This window comes from Anomaloglossus baeobatrachus, chromosome 2, assembly GCF_048569485.1.
Source record: "Anomaloglossus baeobatrachus isolate aAnoBae1 chromosome 2, aAnoBae1.hap1, whole genome shotgun sequence".
Lineage (NCBI taxonomy): Eukaryota > Metazoa > Chordata > Amphibia > Anura > Aromobatidae > Anomaloglossus > Anomaloglossus baeobatrachus.
Genome location: NC_134354.1, coordinates 484,235,303 through 484,253,145, shown reverse-complemented (window position 1 = coordinate 484,253,145; position 17,843 = coordinate 484,235,303). Strand labels below are relative to the sequence as shown.

The window sequence follows — 17,843 nt, the reverse complement described above, 5'->3', positions numbered from 1 at the left end:
GGACAGGTCTCGGCTCTGTCAGTGTTGTGCCAGCGGCGTATCGCCCGGCTGGCCCAGGTGCGCTCCTTCATGCAGGGCGCATCTCACATCATTCCGCCTTACCGGCGGCTCTTGGAGCCCTGGGACCTTAATTCGGTCCCCACAGCTTCCGGAAACCCCCCTTTGAGCCTCTTAGGGAGGTTTCTTTGTTTAGTCTTTCACAGAAAGTGGTCTTTCTAGTGGCCATGACTTCCCTCAAGGGAGTCTCTGTTTTGGCTGCACTCTCTTCAGAGTCCTCCCTTGATCAAGACAAGGTGGTTCTCCGTCCGACTCCGGACTTTCTCCCTAAGGTGGTTGCTGCCACCTTAACCGGGGTATTTTCCCTGCCTTCCTTTTGTCCGACTCCTGTTCATCGCTTTGAAAGGGCGTTGCATACTCTGGATCTGGTGCGGGCGCTCCGGATCTATGTGTCTCGCACCGCTGTTCTTAGGCGGTGCACCTTTCTTTTGTGCTGACCGCTGGTCAGCGTAAGGGCCTTTCGGCATTTAAGCCGACCCTGGCTCGTTGGTTTAGGTCGGTCTTTTTCCCAATACCTACCAGTGTACTCAAGTGCCTCTCCCGCCGGGGATCAAGGCACACTTGACCAGAGCTGTCGGTGCCTCTTAGGTTTTCAGGCACAGGCTACGGCTCAGCAGGTCTGTCAGACTGCCACTTGGACTAGTCTGTATACCTTTTCGTAGCACTACCACGTGCATGCTCTTGCTTCGGCAGATGCGAGCTTGGGCAGACGCATCCTTCAGGCGGCTGTCGCCCATTTGTGAAGTTAGGTTTCGCCTACTTCTCAGTTTTTCTGTTTATTCCCACCCATGGACTGCTTTAGAACGTCCCATGGTCTGGGTCTCCCATAAGGAACGATGAAGAAAAAGAGAATTTTGTTACTTACCGTAAATTCTTTTTCTTATAGTTCCGACATGGGAGACCCAGCACCCTCCCTGTTGCCTGTTGGCAGTTTTTTGTTCCGTGTGTTTCACCGGCTGTTGTTAGTAGACAGAGTTCCGGTCTTTCCGAGTTTTACTCTATCTCTACTTATGGGTGGATGTCCTCCTTCAGCTTTTGCACTAAACTGGCTAGGACTGGCTACCAGGGGGTGTATATGCTAGGAGGGAGGAGCTACACGTTTGAGTGTAGTACTTTGTGTGTCCTCCGGAGGCAGAAGCTATACACCCGTGGTCTGGGTCTCCCATGTCGGAACTATAAGAAAAAGAATTTACGGTAAGTAACAAAATTCTCTTTTTTCTCACTCACAAATAAAATTAGAACAAACCTTTCCTGTTTTAGGTCAATTGGAATTACCAAAATTATTTATATTTGCCAAATGCCAGAATAACGAACGAGAGAGAGATAATGTTTTAAGGCATTTTAATAACATACTGCAAAGTCAAAAGTTTACATCCATTTCATTAATATTTAGTACCATTGCCCTTTAACTGTATGACTTGGGTAAAACGTTTTGGATTTTCTTCCACAAGCATCTCACAATAGTTGGTAGGAATTAGGGCCCATTTCTCCTGACACAACTGGTGTAACTAAGCCATGTTTGTGGGTCACTTTGCTTGCATCGGCCTTTTCAGCTTTGACCATACATTTTCAATGGGATTGATATCAGGGCTTTGTGATGGCCACTTCAAAACATTGACTTTGTTATCTTTAAGCCACTTTGTAACCAGTTTGGCAGTATTTTTCGGGTCATTGTCCATTTGGAAGATCCATTTCCGCCCACCCTTTAAGTTCCCGGCTGATGTCTTGAGATGTTGCTTCAGTATTGCCACATAATCTTTTTTTCCTCATGATGACATCTATGTTGGGAAGTGCACCAGTCCCTCCTGCAGCAAAACAACCTCACAAAATGATGCTGCCACCCCAGCGTTTTACAATTAAGATGGTGTGCTTAGGTTTTAAAGCTTCTCCATTTTCCGTCCAACTGTAATGATGGTCATTATGGCCAAACAGTTCAATTTTAGTTTCGGCATACCATAGGACATGTCTCCAAAAATTAAGATCTTTGTTCCCGCAATATGATGCTGCCACCCTCATGTTTCACAGTTGGGGTGGTGTTCTTAGGCTCCAAAGCTTCTACCTTTTTCCTCCAAATGTTACAATTCTTATTATGGCCAAACTGTTCATTTTTAGTTTCATCAGATCACAGAACTTGTCTTCAAAAATTAAGGTCTGTGTTCCTGTGTGCATATGCAAACATTAATCTGGCTTTTTTAGGTTTCTTTTGGAGTAATGGCTTCTTCCTGGCAGAGTGGCCTTTCATACCATGTTGATAGAGTTCTCCTTTCACTGTATATAATGGACACAATTGTACAAGCTTTTGCCAGCATCTTCACAAGGTCTTTCTTTTGTTCTTGGGTTAATATGCACATGTCTGACCAAAACACGTTCATCTCTGGTGCACAGACCCATCTCCTTCCTGAACGGTATGATGGCTGGACATTCCCATCTTGTTTGTACTTGCATATAATTGTTTATATACAGATGAACGAGGTACCTTCAGGTATCTGGAAATTGCACCCAAGGATGAACCAGACTTGTGCAAGTCCACAATTCTCTGCCTGATATCTTGGCTGATTTCTTTTGACTTTCTTATGATGCTACACAAAGCAGTGTGTTTCAGGTGTGTATTAACTCTCATCCAGAGAGGTGTCTCTAATTAACTCAGATGTTGCCAATAAACCTATCAGAAGCTTCCAAAGATATGACATCATCATTTGGGTTGTCCCATATTGTTTAAAGGCATAGTACTCTTAGTGTATGTAAACTTGTGACTTTGCAGAAAGTAATAAAAATGCCTTAATACAATCTTTTTTTTCTCTTCCTTTTCTTATGCACTCTCCTCACTTAAAACTTTAATTTTTTTGCCAGCTTTATTGTAAACAACAACTTTTGACAAATATATAGTAGATAAAACACACGAGAGCATGACAGTTCATGAGTCCAAGGAATTAGTTTTATGGTAATCTTAATTTTGTATTAAAAAGCATCCTGACTATTTTAAGAGCAAACATGAGATTCTTTTGAAGTGTATAGGGCAGACATCTGCTCGAATGCCAACTTTCTCTTTACCCCCTATTACTTGATAGCTTTCATCAACTTAAGATTAATGGTTACGGAAAACTGAACTCATCGTGACTTTTGTAATTGCATATCATTAGTTTTAGGTAGATTTTTTTTTTTTTTACTTTATTTTAAGTCATTTGTGTGATCTGCTGCCAGTGGAATATAAATGGCAGTGTCTATATAGAAAACGTATGGACTCTAAGTGTAATAGTGCTCAATAAAGATCGCCTCTTGGCGACTATTTTATAGTGGGCAGAGAAAATGTCTAAAATGTAGACAGTGAATGTTTGAGGAGATTTCTGTTCTTTTACCTTTTTATTAATTGTTCCCACTGAGACAGGATTTTGAATGGGTCATCAGTAAAGATTTCCTGTACTGTTCTCTGATGTTTTACAGCTACATTTGTTCTTGATCTGTTCACACATCTGGACAATTCAGTTTCTCAGTGGTCCAAGCAACAAATGTTTCCTCTTACAAAATGACATGATGTACCATCTGAAGAAATCAGATTCACATTTTACAATGTCTGCTTTGGTGAACAAAATAAATCATTGTCATGAACGGAGAAAAATCTTTGCCAGTTATGTACAGTACACTTCTGTTGACTTAAAGTGTACCTCCAATCACAATTTTAAAAAAGTCATTAGTAGAAGTGGAGATAGACTTAATAATATATCTTACAGCAGAAAATTGTTTCTTCTTTCTGCCCTTGGATTCCTTTCCTTCCCTTCTCTTCCCTGCCTCCTACACAGATTACTTATTCTGAATTCACTGCTAAAATCCATATTAGGAGGCTTATTTTACATTCACTGAGGGATCAAGTTACAGCTGTTTCCCATAAAGATTGAAGGAAGTAACTTTAAAGTGGTTCTCCATGAAATGTACTAAATTGATAATACATATTTCAGTATTAGATTTTTTTTCTGAATACTTTTTAGTTGGCGAAAAGCCATGCTTTATCTAGTGCACTCTGACAGGATCTTATAGATTGCAACTGTCATCTTCATCATTGTGCAGCCCTTCCTAAATTTCAGAGGACATTGCACTAAAACTGTCAGGCTGACTGAGATGGATGTTAATTCTCAGTCAGCTAAAGAAAGGTGTTTATCTTCTCCATTACTCTATTTCACTCAGTGTTCTGTATGGTTGACTGAACAAGAGGAATGTGAGTTCCCAATGCCTGACAGGATGCCGCTCTGATGTGACCTCTGTCTCCAGCAGATGTTGTTCACGCATCTCATCCTACTGTGTGTCCTCTGAAATTTAGTACAGGTTGTGACTGATGGCTGTTGCCATCTTTAAAATCCGGACTGAGTTCATTAGTTAAAGCATACCTTTTTGTTAAATAAAGGTAATTGGAAAAATGTTTAATATTTAAGTGTGTGTTCATTTTTTTTTTTACATTTCTCATAGAACCCCCTTTAAGAGACATTAGTTGGCAAAAATAATACAAAACACCAATACTGCTATATAGTACTGATTACTTACTTTGAATTCAAATTCATGCTAAAATCTGTCTTTGGAAAGGCAGGCTTTCACTTCACTAAGGGATCATTTTAAAGCTGCTGAGCATATAATTCTTTAGAGAGGAGTGGGTAAGAAGGAAGCATCTGCAGAGCTAAAGAGAGGCACAGACATAGACAGACACAAATTGCTGCTTCTAGTAAGTGTTTTATCTCACCTAGTGTTAGATTCAACCTTAAGGTGGTGTCACACACAGCGACGACGACAACGACGTCGCTGCTACGTCACCATTTTCTGTGACGTTGCAGCGATGTCCCGTCGCTGTCGCTGTGTGTGACATCCAGCAACGAGCTGGCCCCTGCTGTGAGGTTGTTGCTCGTTGCTGAATGTCCTGCTTCATTTTTTCATCGTCGCTCTCCCGCTGTGAAGCACACATCGCTGTGTGTGACAGCCAGAGAGAGACGAAATGAAGCGAGCAGGGAGCAGGAGCCGGCGTCTGGCAGCTACGGAAAGCTGTAACCACTGTAAACATCGGGTAACCAAGGGAAGACCTTTCCCTGGTTACCCGATATTTACCTTCGTTACCAGCCTCCGCCGCTCTTGCTGCTAGTGCCAGCTCCTGCTCTGTGCACATGTAGCTGCAGTACGCATCGGGTACCCTATGTGTACTGTAGCTAGGAGAGCAAGGAGCCAGCGCTAAGCAGTGTGCGCGGCTCCCTGCTCTCTGCACTGTGACATGTAGCTGCAGTACACACCGGGTTAATTAACCCGATGTGTACTGTAGCTAGAGGAGAGCAAGGAGCCAGCGCTAAGCAGTGTGCGCGGCTCCCTGCTCTCTGCACATGTAGCGACGTTATGATCGCTGCTGCGTCGCTGTGTTTGACAGCTAAGCAGCGATCATAACAGCGACTTACAAGGTCGCTGTTACGTCACAGAAAATGGTGACGTAACAGCGATGTCGTTGTCGCTGTCGCTATGTGTGACACCAGCTTTAGTGTTCAGTACTGCTGGGCAATGTCTTACTGGATACTGATGCTTCTCTGGGTATGTTCCAGACATATAGGAAGTAGAATCGGCTCCTCTGTATGTGCAGCGTATGGATGTTTCCACCCTGTAGTTACAATTCATATAATGTCCAAATGTGGTGTACTCGTGTATATACAGGAGAGCGTATTCTGAAAAGTCCACTTTCTTATTAGAATTTCCATCAGAATATAGCCCAATAAGGTTTTTTTGTGGGTGTTGGTGAATGTCCAATATCTGCTCGACCTCTCCATAGAAATAGCATGGATGGATTAAGTTTCATCTTTCCTCTAATACCTTTTGTGTGCTATTTTATATACCATGTGTGCTATTTTCTCCACAAAGTTGCATCTTTTAGAATATTTTACTTGAATCTGTTGTGCACTATCCTTAACATTTATGCAACATATACCTTTGCACAATAGTTAGGTTGAAAAACTACGCAGGTCCATCTAGTTTAAGCTTACTCCACCAATTTATAAATTTTTGTTACTGAATCCTCTATAACCGACATTATTGAGGTGGTGAGAAGGAAAAAACAAGGCACTACTCAGTACGTGGAGAATTTTCTGGCGTTCGCTTTAATTCACATTTAGCGTTTTACCGCTACCTTCAATAAGGTTTGGCAGAGAAGACTTGGCAGAGAAAAATAAACTGGCTACAGCTACGTGGTGCTTATTCAAAAAGAAGCAGAACAATCCAAGGCATATGAGAGTAGGAAATGAAAAAGCACTCACCGATCTTTGCTGTGCAGTAGAAAAGTATTTATTCACTCGTGGAGGTTACATGCTGTGGCAAGCAGGTTGGGAATAGGACGGGACAGCACGTCAGACGGCTGTTTCGCACTCTATAGTAGTGCTTCGTCGGGTCTAACCTAAACTTTAGACCCGTCGAAGCACTACTATAGAGTGCGAAACGGCCGTCATCTGACGTGCTGTCCTGTCCTATTCCCTCCCCGCTTGCCACAGCATGTAACCTCCACGAGTGAATAAATACTTTTCTACTGCACAGCAAAGATCGGTGAGTGCTTTTTCATTTCCTACTCTCATATGCCTATAACCGACATTATGTCTACTGAGGAAATTTACCAGTCCTTTTCTTTATCGTTCCTATGGGAGACCCAGACCATGGGTGTATAGCTACTGCCTCCGGAGGACACACAAAGGTACTACACTCAAAACGTGTAGCTCCTCCCTCCTAGCATATACACCCCCTGCTAGCCAGTCCTAGCCAGTTTCATGCTTTGTGTCAGGAGGATCACACACACACATGCATCCTTTTTTGATTTTTCATTTTTTCTAAAGATTTGGAAGAAAAGCGGGCCCACTGGACCCCCGGCATGTCCCTTCACACTCCCCTGGCGGCAGTGCTGTTAAGGTTGACTTCAGGGCAGAAATCCCTTCATGCCGCGCTCCTTCACCATCCCTTATGGGCTCTGGCTTGAAGTTAGAGCCAACACGGTTCTCACTGCCTTGCAGGAGACCGGCCTCCATCCGCAGCCCTTTGGCAGGACCCTGCTGGACGGAGCACTGGACCCCCACCCCACCAGGGATTGGACCCTGCGTCTCAAAGCTAAGTATAGAGACGTTATTCAAGGGTCCTTCTACAATGTGGAGCTTTTATTGAGGGGACAGTGATTTATGTTGATAATGCTGTTTTTTACAGTTTTTCCGGCCGGTTTCTCAGTTTTTACTGAGTACCGCGCCGATGATGCCTGATTTTCGGCCGCATGTATAACTCTAGGCCCCGGCTTCAGCCGCGGCCTAGTTTCGTTTTGTTCCCCTGCATGTTAGTCATGCAGGGGGACACTGCAGCGCCGCCCGCCGGCCGCTCTGCACAGGGGACGACACTCCGTTTTAGGACATGATTCCCTCCCCTGTACATGCCTTAGCCCTCCGATTCCCGCTCCTAGGTTAACCCCCGCCCCCCCCCTCACTCTGGCGCCATTTTCTCAGCGTTCTTAGTACGCTGATCGGCGCTGGCTGCTCTGCAGTGCAGAGGGAGTGGATATATGGCTGGGGGTCCAGGCTTGGAACCTGGGGGGGCACTCACAATAGCGGCCTGATAAGTCACAACCTCTGGTTGTCACTTTTATACACGATCAGTGCATTCTGAGGGAGTTAATTCTTTATTATAGAACCTCCTCAGCAGCATGTCTCACACTAGGAGCAAAGCTCCAAGGCTGTACACTACATGTTCTGCATGTAAACTCATATTGCCTGAACCGGCACGGACCCACACTGTAATGGTCCTTATGTGGTGCCTCTGCCTGGAGTCTCCCCAGGCTGACCCCTGTCTCGGGTATTCTAGACATTCTAGACATAGCCCCCCACCTCTGCAGCATGTCTCACAGAGCGAGGCTGCAGGCGGTTTTTAGTATCCACTGCTGGTAGTCTCAGGCTGTACCGAGCTCATCACCACTGTGGCCCCTCTGCTTGGAGGCTCATTCATGGTCCCTCCAGCCGCTCCGGTTTCGGTGGCTGACCCCTGGAGGAATCTTTTTCCAGGGGTCGGCCTGTCCCGGCATCTGCTGAGCATGCAGCCCCCTTCTCAGGGCGTTTTCTGCTCGCTCAGCAAACCTCACAGACCCCGTCCTCCTGACTGGGAGACGCAGGGTCCCCTATCCTCCCCGTCCCGCAGCTCTGATTACGAGCTGACTCACTGGACGAGGAAGATGTCTCTACCAGGGGCTCGGACGCTACTTTAGGTACTTTGATCCGTCCGTAGGTGACGCGGATGCGAATGATTGGATTGCGTCCATTATACTTGTATTGGACCTCCATCCGCCTGTATCAGGGGAGTATTCCCCGCTGGCAGAAAGGCATCAGTATACCTTTAACAAGACGAGGAGTGTGTTCCTTAACCACTCCAGTTTTCAGGCGTCCAAGCCCGCAGCCTGTGCTGCAGATCCCACAGCGGGGTGCTGCTGCCTGACTCCCCCTCCCATCAAAGGTGGTCAAGGAGTGTACTCATTTGCCAAGGGTGGCCACTCCGGTGTCTAGACTTTCAGCCCGGATAGTGGTATCAGTGGCTGACGGCACCTCTATAAGGATCCCACGGTACATTAATTTTGTACTGGACCTCAATCCGCCGGAGTTACCTTATCTGGGTGAACACAACATGTGTTCCTTAACCACTCCAGTTTTCAGGCCCCTGTGACCAGCCCAGGGTCCACTCTGACAGTCGCTTCCCATGAAGCGTGATTCTGAGGACTGTGTTTCCCCTGTCCACCAATAGTGGTCAAGAAGTGGGCTCATTCACCTCAGGTGGCTCAGCCCGGACCGTTATGTCGGTGGCTGACGGCTCCTCAGAGGAGATGCATTCCCTCACAGGGACTCTATGCCCAAAACGGTCGCCTGAACTTCCAGACTTCAGTCTTTTCATCCTCTGCCAGGTCTGCCATGCTGGACACCGCACGGCGGTGGTCTTCGCTACTTTCCTCGCTATCCGCAGGCTCCTGTGGCTTCGGAAATTGAAGACGGATGCCTCTATAGAGGTTCCTTGCTAGGCTCCCCTTTCGTGGGACCAGTCTCTTCGGAACCAACTGGATGAAATTTAGGAAGCTCTTGGCGGGGAGTGTTCTTCCTTGCCACAAACCTAAACCAGGGAACCTGTCCAGGGCAGGAATCAGTTGAGGTTTCGGTGGTTTCCGTTCATCCATCTGATCGTCCTCTAGCTCGGCCTAGGTTCATAGAACCAATTGGCTTGAAGCTGCGTCTTCAGAAGACCGCAGGAGATGCTGCCACTTAGTCAGCTTCCTCCGAGCTATCTAGCCACGCCAACCTCCTCCTAGTCGGTGGCAGGCTCTCTCCACTTGGCGACGTATGGTTCTAACACGTCTCCGTTCAGTGGGGGCGGGATTATATCTCCCATGGCTACAGGATGGAGTTCTGTCCACCCGCCAAACAGATTTTTTCTGTTACCTCCTCCCGGCTCCAAGGCCGCCGCCTTCTCATAAGCCGTGGCATTTCTTGCAGGCTAATGGAGTAATTGTACCGAATCCCGACTGGGAACGGTTCTGAGATTTTTGTTTAAATCTATTTCTAGTCCCCGAAGAGGGCGGTGCCTTCCGACCTGGATCTTTAGCTTTTCAAGCATGGTCAGGTGTGGCGTTTTCACATGGAGTCTCGGTCTTGTTCCGTGTGTTTTTTTTCACCGGATCAATCAAGAACCCAAGGAGATTCCCTCGCAGCCTTCGGCATCAGAGATGCTTTTCTGCAACGGTCAATCGCAGTTTCACACCAGCGTTGACTGCGTTTTGCCATCGGAGTGGTCCAATTCGTGGCTCTTCCCTTGGGGTTGGCCACGGCCCCTCGAGTATTCTCATTGGGGCTGCTGTGATTAGGGTCCTGCACCCCTAGGGATTGACAGTGATCGTTTGCCCTAGACGGCCTTCTCAGGCCTTCATCCAGTGCAGACTCTTAGCAGAGTACTTAGCTTACTCTCGCCACTCTAACCTATTCGGGTGGCTTGTCATTCTGTTCAAGTCCACTCTGACTTCGAACCAGAGGTTCTCAAGGACGCAATTCGAGACTGTCGGCTCTTGTGAAGCCGCTCTTAGTCGATCAGTAGTCCCTCCGCTGGCGGTCGACGTCGTTCTATCAGACACCAAATACAAGTGCTGGTCAGACGGTGGCGTCAATGGAAGCGATTCCTTGCCCAGTTTCTCCTGTGCCCTCTGAGACTGGATGTTGTCCGCTGTACACGCGAACTCCCTCCTTCCACGGGGTGGTGGCTTGCCACTGACCTGGGGCTCGTTTTCAGGGGTGGTTTCGACCACTCTGTCTCAGGGACGCTCCTTCCTGGCCCCGTCCCAGGTGATTCTCACCAGGGTGCTGGTCTTTCCGCCTTGGGAGCATTATATCTCCACCGCGGAGCGCAGGGCGCTTGGACTCTGTCCGAATCAGCCCTCTAGATCAATGGGCTAGAAATCAGAGCTGTATTCTAGCTCTCTAAGCCTTCACCATCTGTTGGCGGCTAGGCACATTCGAGTTCAGTCGGATAACGTTACAGCGTTTTCCTACATCAATTTCCAGACAGCCGCCTGGCAATTGGTGCCTCAACATTCTTCACTGGACAAGGGACTCCTAGTCCACCGTATCCGCAGCCCACATCCTAGATGTCAAAACTGCGGGCAGATTATTTCAGCTGTCCAATCCTCAGGTTTTGCGGTAGACACACTGGTTCATGTTTGATCCCAGCTTCGTCTCTACCTCTTGCCCAGAGCCCTGCACAAGATCAGGGAAGGGGGCCGTCGGGTCATTCTCTTACAGACTGACCCAGGCAGGCTTCGTATCCTGACCTGCTCCTTCTGTCCGTTGGATTGCCATGGCATCTTCCGGTCCGTCCAGACCTTTTCTCAGAAGGTCCGTTTTTTCCGTCAGAATTCTGGATTCTCAGATTGACGGCGTAGCTATTGAGTCCTGGATCTTGGCGACTTCTGGTATCCTTCCTGAAGTCATCTCCGCTATGACTCGAGCTCCAAGGTGTCCTTGGACCTTTTTAGCCTTGCCGACCCTCCTGTCCCTTCCACAGTCCGGTCTACAGCTAGGACTATCCCTCATTAAGGGACAGGTCTCCGTTCTGTCGGTATGTGCCAGCGGCGTATCGTCCGGCTGGCTCCGGTGCGCTCCTTTAAGGGCGCGTCTCACATCATTCCGCCTTTCCGGCGGTCTATGGAGCCCTGGGACCTTAATCCGGTCCTCCCGGTTCCCGGAAACCCCCCTTTGCGCTTCTTAGGGAGGTTTCTTTGTTTCATCTTTCACAGAAAGTAGTCTTTCTAGTGGCTATAATTTCCTGCCAGGGAGTTCTGGCTGCACTCTCTCTGAGTCACCCCCTTTTTTGGTCTTTTGCATCAAGACAAGGTGGTCTCCGTCCGACTCCGGACTTTTTTCCCTAAGGTGGTTACTGCTTCCACCTTATCCGGGGCAATTTTCCTGCCTTCCTTTTGTCCGGCTCCTGTTCATCGCTTTGAGAAAGCGTTGCATATCCTGGATCTGGTGCGGGCGCCCCGGATCTAGGTGTCTCGCACCGCCGTTATTAGGCGGTGCACCTCTCTCTAGTACTGACTGCTAGTCAACATAGCGGTCTCTCTGCATCTAAGCCGACCCTTGTTCGTTAGCTTAGGTCGGCCATTTCCGAGGCCTACAAGTGTACTCAAGTGCCTTCCCCGCTGGGGATCAGAGCACATTTGATCAGACCTGTCGGTGCCTTTTCGGCTTTCAGGCACCAGGCTACGGCTCAGTAGGTCTGTCAGACGGCAGCTCGAATTAGTCTGCATACTTTTTCGAAGCTCTATCCAAGGCATGCTCTTGCTTTGGCAGACGCGGGCTTCGGCAGACGCATCTTTCAGGTGTCTGTCGCCCATCTGTGAAGTTGGGTTTTCCTGCTTCTCAGTTGTCTGTTTATTCCCACCCATGGACTGCTTTTGGACGTCCCATGGTCTGGGTCTCCCATAGGAACGATAAAGAAAAAGAGAATTTTGTTTACTTACCGTAAATTCTTTTTCTTATAGTTCCGTCATGGGAGACCCAGCACCCTCCCTATTGCCTGTTGGCAAGTTTCTTGTTCCGTGTGTCTTCACCGGCTGTTGTTGTAGACAGAGGCTCCGGTTGTTCCGGATTTTACTCTATCTCTACTTGTGGGTGGATGTCCTCCTTCAGCTTTTGCACTAAACTGGCTAGGACTGGCTAGCAGGGGGTGTATATGCTAGGAGGGAGGAGCTACACGTTTTGAGTGTAGTAACTTTGTGTGTCCTCCGGAGGCAGTAGCTATACACCCATGGTCTGGGTCTCCCATGACGGAACTATAAGAAAAAGAATTTACGGTAAGTAAACAAAATTCTCTTTTTTTAAAAGCTGTTCTAGTGTTTGCCATTACTACCTCTTGCGGTAGGGAATTCAACAGTACGACTGCTCTAACATTAAAGAACCCTTTCCTATTTAGCTGCTGGAATTGCCTTTCTTCCACCCATAATGATTACCCCCTGGTTCTTAGTATTGTCTTTGGAAGGAATAAGTAATGTGCCAGTCCTTTCTATTGACCCCACATGTAGTTATACATATAAATGAGATCTCCTCTAAGACTTATTTTCTCTAAGCTAAGCAAGCCCAACTTTTCCAACCTCTCATCATATCGGAAGCCTCCCATCCCTTATAATAATCCAGTTGCCCACCTTTGAACTGACGCTAACTTTTCAATATACTTTTTAAAACATGTAGTTTAAACTGGATCCCATATTCTAGATATGGCCCTACAAGTGATCAATAGAGGGATAATAATACGTTGGATCACGGGATATAATCTCTTTTTATGCAGCCTAAAATCTTGTTTGCTTTTTTAGCTGCTGCTTCACATTGATACTGCTGCTCAGCTTACTTGTTACCAGAATACCCAAGTACTTCTGTTCTGTAGTCCCGAATTTACTTCCACTTAATGTATATGCAGCAATAAGATTACTCTGTCCTAGGTGCATTAGTCTACATTATCAACATTAAATCTCATTTGGCCAGTGTTTGCATGTTCAGACATCTTGTCCAGATCTTTTTGTAATATTGTACCATCAAGGTCAGTTATTAATGTCCTACATAGTTTGGTGTCATCAGCAAAGACTGACACTTTACTCTAAATCCCATCAACAAGGTCATTAATAGAGATTAAAAAGAATTGGTCCTAGCACAGATCCCTGCGGTACCCCACTGCTGACTATAGCCCATTTAGAGAATGTACCATTTATAACTACTCTTTGTTGACTATCTTTTAGCCAATTCCTTACTCACTTGCATATAGTTTCCCTTAGTCCATGTTTCTGGAGCTTCATTACAAGACTGTTATTTGGCACAGTATCAAATGCCTTTGCAAAGTCCAAATAAATCACATCTGGATATTGGTAATGCAGCTGATTTGCACTTACCTCCTCATAAAACCTCAACATGTTTATTAGACACGACTTATCTTTTTTGAACCCATGCTGGTTATCAGTTATATTATTGTCTGCGATGTATTTTTGCATGTCATCTCTTAAAATGCCTTCAAAAACTTTGCAAACCTCTGATGTCAGACTTACCGGATGGTAGTTGCCTTGATCCATCCTCTTACCTTTTCTTAAAAATATATCCAGCAAATTATCTCCTCTGATTGGTTAGAACTTTGTCAGGATTTAGACACATTTAGAAATTTAAAACCAAAAAAGTTGCAAACTATATTATAAGGTGCATCCCTATTCCACAGAGATCCAGGGGATAAATAACATGTCATATGTTAGTCAATGTAAAGGTAATAGCAGTAGTGTATCTAATATTTTATGAAAGCATACACCTGCAGTGACAATTTTTGTTGTAGCCTGTTCTACAAACATTTTAGCCAATGTCTTTTGTTAAAGGCTATAAAAGTCCCTACTTTTGGTGTGTGGGTCAGTATCTGTTTTTCTCAATATTGTTTTCAATTATTTTACATGGCTTTCTTTTGTATATTGCAGGATTTTTGCAGCCATTCCTGGAGTCATGCAGTACTGAGTCTTTTTTTTGCACATGTGCCGCATTGCTTAAAGATCCAAAAGTTGATGTGCAGATACTTGAAAAATTAAGCATTGTTTTGCAGAAGCTCTCCAAAGTCAGGTAAGTCATCAAAGAGGGTGTCTGGTGTTTAAGTATTAGAGTTTTTCCCAGCATCAAAAGTGATAAGCCATAATTTTGTGATCATTGGTGGTCCATCTGCTTGCTGATAGTGTTGTTATAGCATAAATGTAATCCTATCCCATGACATAAACTTAATGTTAACATACCAAGGTTCAAAAAGGTAGTTTTCAGGCTACAACAGAAGCTGATTACAAAACTCTGAACCTGCTCTGTTCATCGGTCATGTTTTCTTCTGATACATCACCCAAAATCTACTCTGACGAGCAAAAGGGTAACAATGTTTTGAACTTTTGACTTTCAGGCTCCATATCTCACCATTCATTACATCTTTGAGTTTGAGACCACCTTCATTTTATAGACAATCATCTTGTTATCTTATACATAAATTTAACTTTCAACTATTAAGCCTATGATTAGTTAGGCAGATTCATGTCATGTCACTGCATTCTTACTGTTTTGCGCCTGGTGGTGGAAATTTTTTTTTTGTTCCTGTAAACTACAAAATTACAACCTGTTCTTACATTGCCTAATAGCTCAGTGTGTTATTAGGTTGATTCCCAAGCGAAAGGTCAGTGGGTGGAATCAAGGAACAGCCATGAGGAAGCTTTCCCAAGAAAAGAGAAACCGTGTCATCCAGCTCATCCATAGCGGTTTCTCAGCCAAGAAAATTACCAAACTGCATCAGGTCAGTGCCATGACAGTTGGAACAATACAAAATTAAGTCTGTCTATCCCTTCAAAAGGCAAGAAGTGGACATCCATGCAAAATACTGGAGTCAACAAGTCGGCTCGTCACAAGGTCTATCAGTTCTTGGGTAACGAACATATCAGTGGAGGTGGCTCGTATGCTTCCTAATACTGAGATCACAGACCGGCAAGCACCGTGCAACGCACTTTACACAACTCTGGAAAATTGATGTAGAAGCCTCTACTTCAATATCGTAGAGGCTCAAGTTTGCAAAAATATATAAAAAAATGGACAATAGAAAATTAGAAATGGATGACTTGGAGCAATGAGTCGAAAGTCAATAGACTAGGCTCAGATGGGTGTAAATGGGTCTGAAAGATCAAGAGGAAAAGGTGTGCTAACAGATCGAGAAATTGAAGGAACTATCAAGTTCAGCGGAGGAAGCTGAATAATATGGGGGTATTTCACAGCCAAAGGCGTTGGATACTTGACCAGGATCGATAGTGGTCTCAATGCTGAACTATATGTATTTACTCTACAAGATGAGTTACTTCGTACACTCTAGTAATATTGGTATGAAAAGGATGACCTAGTGTTAAAGTAGGACAACACTACGATGCATGTCCAGATTGGCGAAGAATTGGTTCATTCACCATGAAGTAGACAAGAGGAAGAAAGAGTTCAGCATACAAAAGCACTCCACTGAATAATAAAATACAAGTAATCTTTATTGGATGCAAAAAGTTTTTTTAAAAACAAATTAAAACCAATTTTTGGGACAAGAGCCCATAATAAATTATGACATCAGTAAGCATGTAGCAAACTGTGCATACAAATACAATAGAAAATTCCCTGAAACAAAGGGATCCAGATGTACAAAAAATACAAATGCTGGACTAGCCAAAGCATAAAGCTGGAAAGGCAATGATAATCTTGGTCATCCCAAGGGATAGCGAGCCTGTGGAAAAGAATGCAAACCAACAGTAATCCCTAAGTAAACTAAGTCTAGCAGCTCTGTTAAAGGCTGCTTTACACACAACGATATCGCTAGCGATCTCGTTAGCGATGTGATACGCCAGATCGCAGATACGATATGCTGAGATCGCACATAGGTCGTTTTTTGTAGCGTCGGTCACCTCTGCGATCTTTGCAAAACGTATCTGCGATCTGGCGTGTCACATCGCTAATGAGATCGCTAGCGATATCGTTGTGTGTAAAGCAGCCTTAAGAGAAAGCATTAAAACCATGGCTGTAGTAAGGGTAACCAGCTAGTTAGAGCTAAATATAATGTCAGCCTAATAAAGACTAAGGGAATCCTGGTAAATCAACAAAAATCCCCAGGCAAGTAAAGTATAACAGCTCAATGGAGAAAGGCAGTAACACCCAGGGCTGTCACAAAGGTAGCCAGCTTGTTAAAAATAAATACAATACCATATGGAGCCTGAAATTCAAAACATTGTTACCATTTTGCTCATCAGTGTACGACTCCAAAAGAACACAACCCAATTAGTCATCCACATATTTAATAATTTTTTTCTGTGTTTTTCAGGAGTAATAAGAAATTGTTTGAAATTTTCAGCATTCCTCAAGTGATCCAGGAGTTGCAAAGGACAGCGAACCCAGATCACGCCTTTCTTGTCATTAACCTAAACTCCATCCTCTTCCACTTGGGTTTTGCGAAGACCAAAGCTTTATCACCTGCAGCCAGCATTGATCAATGATTAATGCTGAGATAAAAGGGGTTTGTCTCAATTTTTTTCTTGAGGAATGAATATATCATAGTGATGATAAATGACGATGTACTTTCTATATGGATTGTGGAAACTATATGTACTTCAGTTTATTTTCCTCTATACAGGAGTACTTCAGCACTCGTGCAATAATTGTGTACTTAGAAATATTTTTAATTTTCAAAAAAGTGGTGTCAAACAATCACAAACGTAAAATAACAAGTATGTATAAATATAACCTAGAACAAATACAATACATAGAAACATTGCAATAGCTAAATAAATAGTAACTCGTCAAAAAATAAAAGGTACAGACTTAGATAGAAAGGACCGTACATCGTCCCTGGGTCCTGTTCAAACTGTTTGGCATATCTAAACTTTCTTAGCATTGGCTGCAGCAGTGATGCCACATCAGCAATGCAGATCACCATGGCAACCCATCATTGAGCGTAGCAGCTCATTCCGTTACATCAGTATGCTGTAGTTGTGACATAACTGCTGCAGCCAAATAACTAGTAGGATCCGCTGCGGAGAGGCAGCACTAGACCCAGGGCGGGCTGTAAACATTGTGTTTTATATGTTTACATTTATTTTGAAAGTTCAAAACCGCTTTTAAAGCTTTTGATGGAACAAAGATCCCATTATATTTTACCCATTAAGTGTTTTCACTGTAATCTTCTGTATTAATATTTGATGTTGTATACAGTGAAGTGATAACTTTTCTTGCTTTTGATTTTATATTGTTACTTAAAAGTAAAACTGTTTTTTGTTTTGGCTCATTACTTTTTGTTGTCTAAGAGGTATTTTGTCCATACAAGCTAGCAAATATTTTCCTTTTGGCTTTTGTCTTGTACTGCACAGCGAGACAGTTATTTAGAACAATGCTGTCAGATTGGGGCAGACAGACACATATAACAATTATATTGTCTCCGTCATATGAATGTTCCATTTTGACTATTCAAAATGTGTGGTGTGCTCTCTTGCCTCCACACACACACCCACACACAAACATTTACTACATAAAACCTCTTCATATGCTCGACCTACTGCTGGACGACATATATTGTTAGCAGCACATAAGAGAACATGTGACTAGGCTATATAGGCAAGTCTGCTATAGAATATGACTAAAATTATTAAATTCAATGCTGGAGAAGAGAATGTGGTTAATGCCGCTCTGTCACCAAAAGAAAGAACTGTT

At 44.5% G+C, this 17,843-nt stretch overlaps 1 protein-coding gene across 4 annotated transcripts in view; it reads left to right on the top strand.

Moving 5' to 3' along the window:
• CCDC138 (coiled-coil domain containing 138) overlaps window positions 1–17,424 on the top strand; it is a 66,460-nt gene extending 49,036 nt beyond the window's left edge. For all 4 annotated transcript variants that reach the window (XM_075336438.1, XM_075336436.1, XM_075336437.1 and 1 more), the window contains 2 exons: window positions 14,066–14,204; window positions 16,462–17,424. In XM_075336438.1, the coding sequence (XP_075192553.1) occupies window positions 14,066–14,204; window positions 16,462–16,633 (311 nt within the window). In that variant the 3' untranslated portion in view covers window positions 16,634–17,424. The remainder of the gene's footprint in view (window positions 1–14,065; window positions 14,205–16,461) is intronic.
• The last annotated feature ends 419 nt before the right edge of the window (window positions 17,425–17,843 follow it).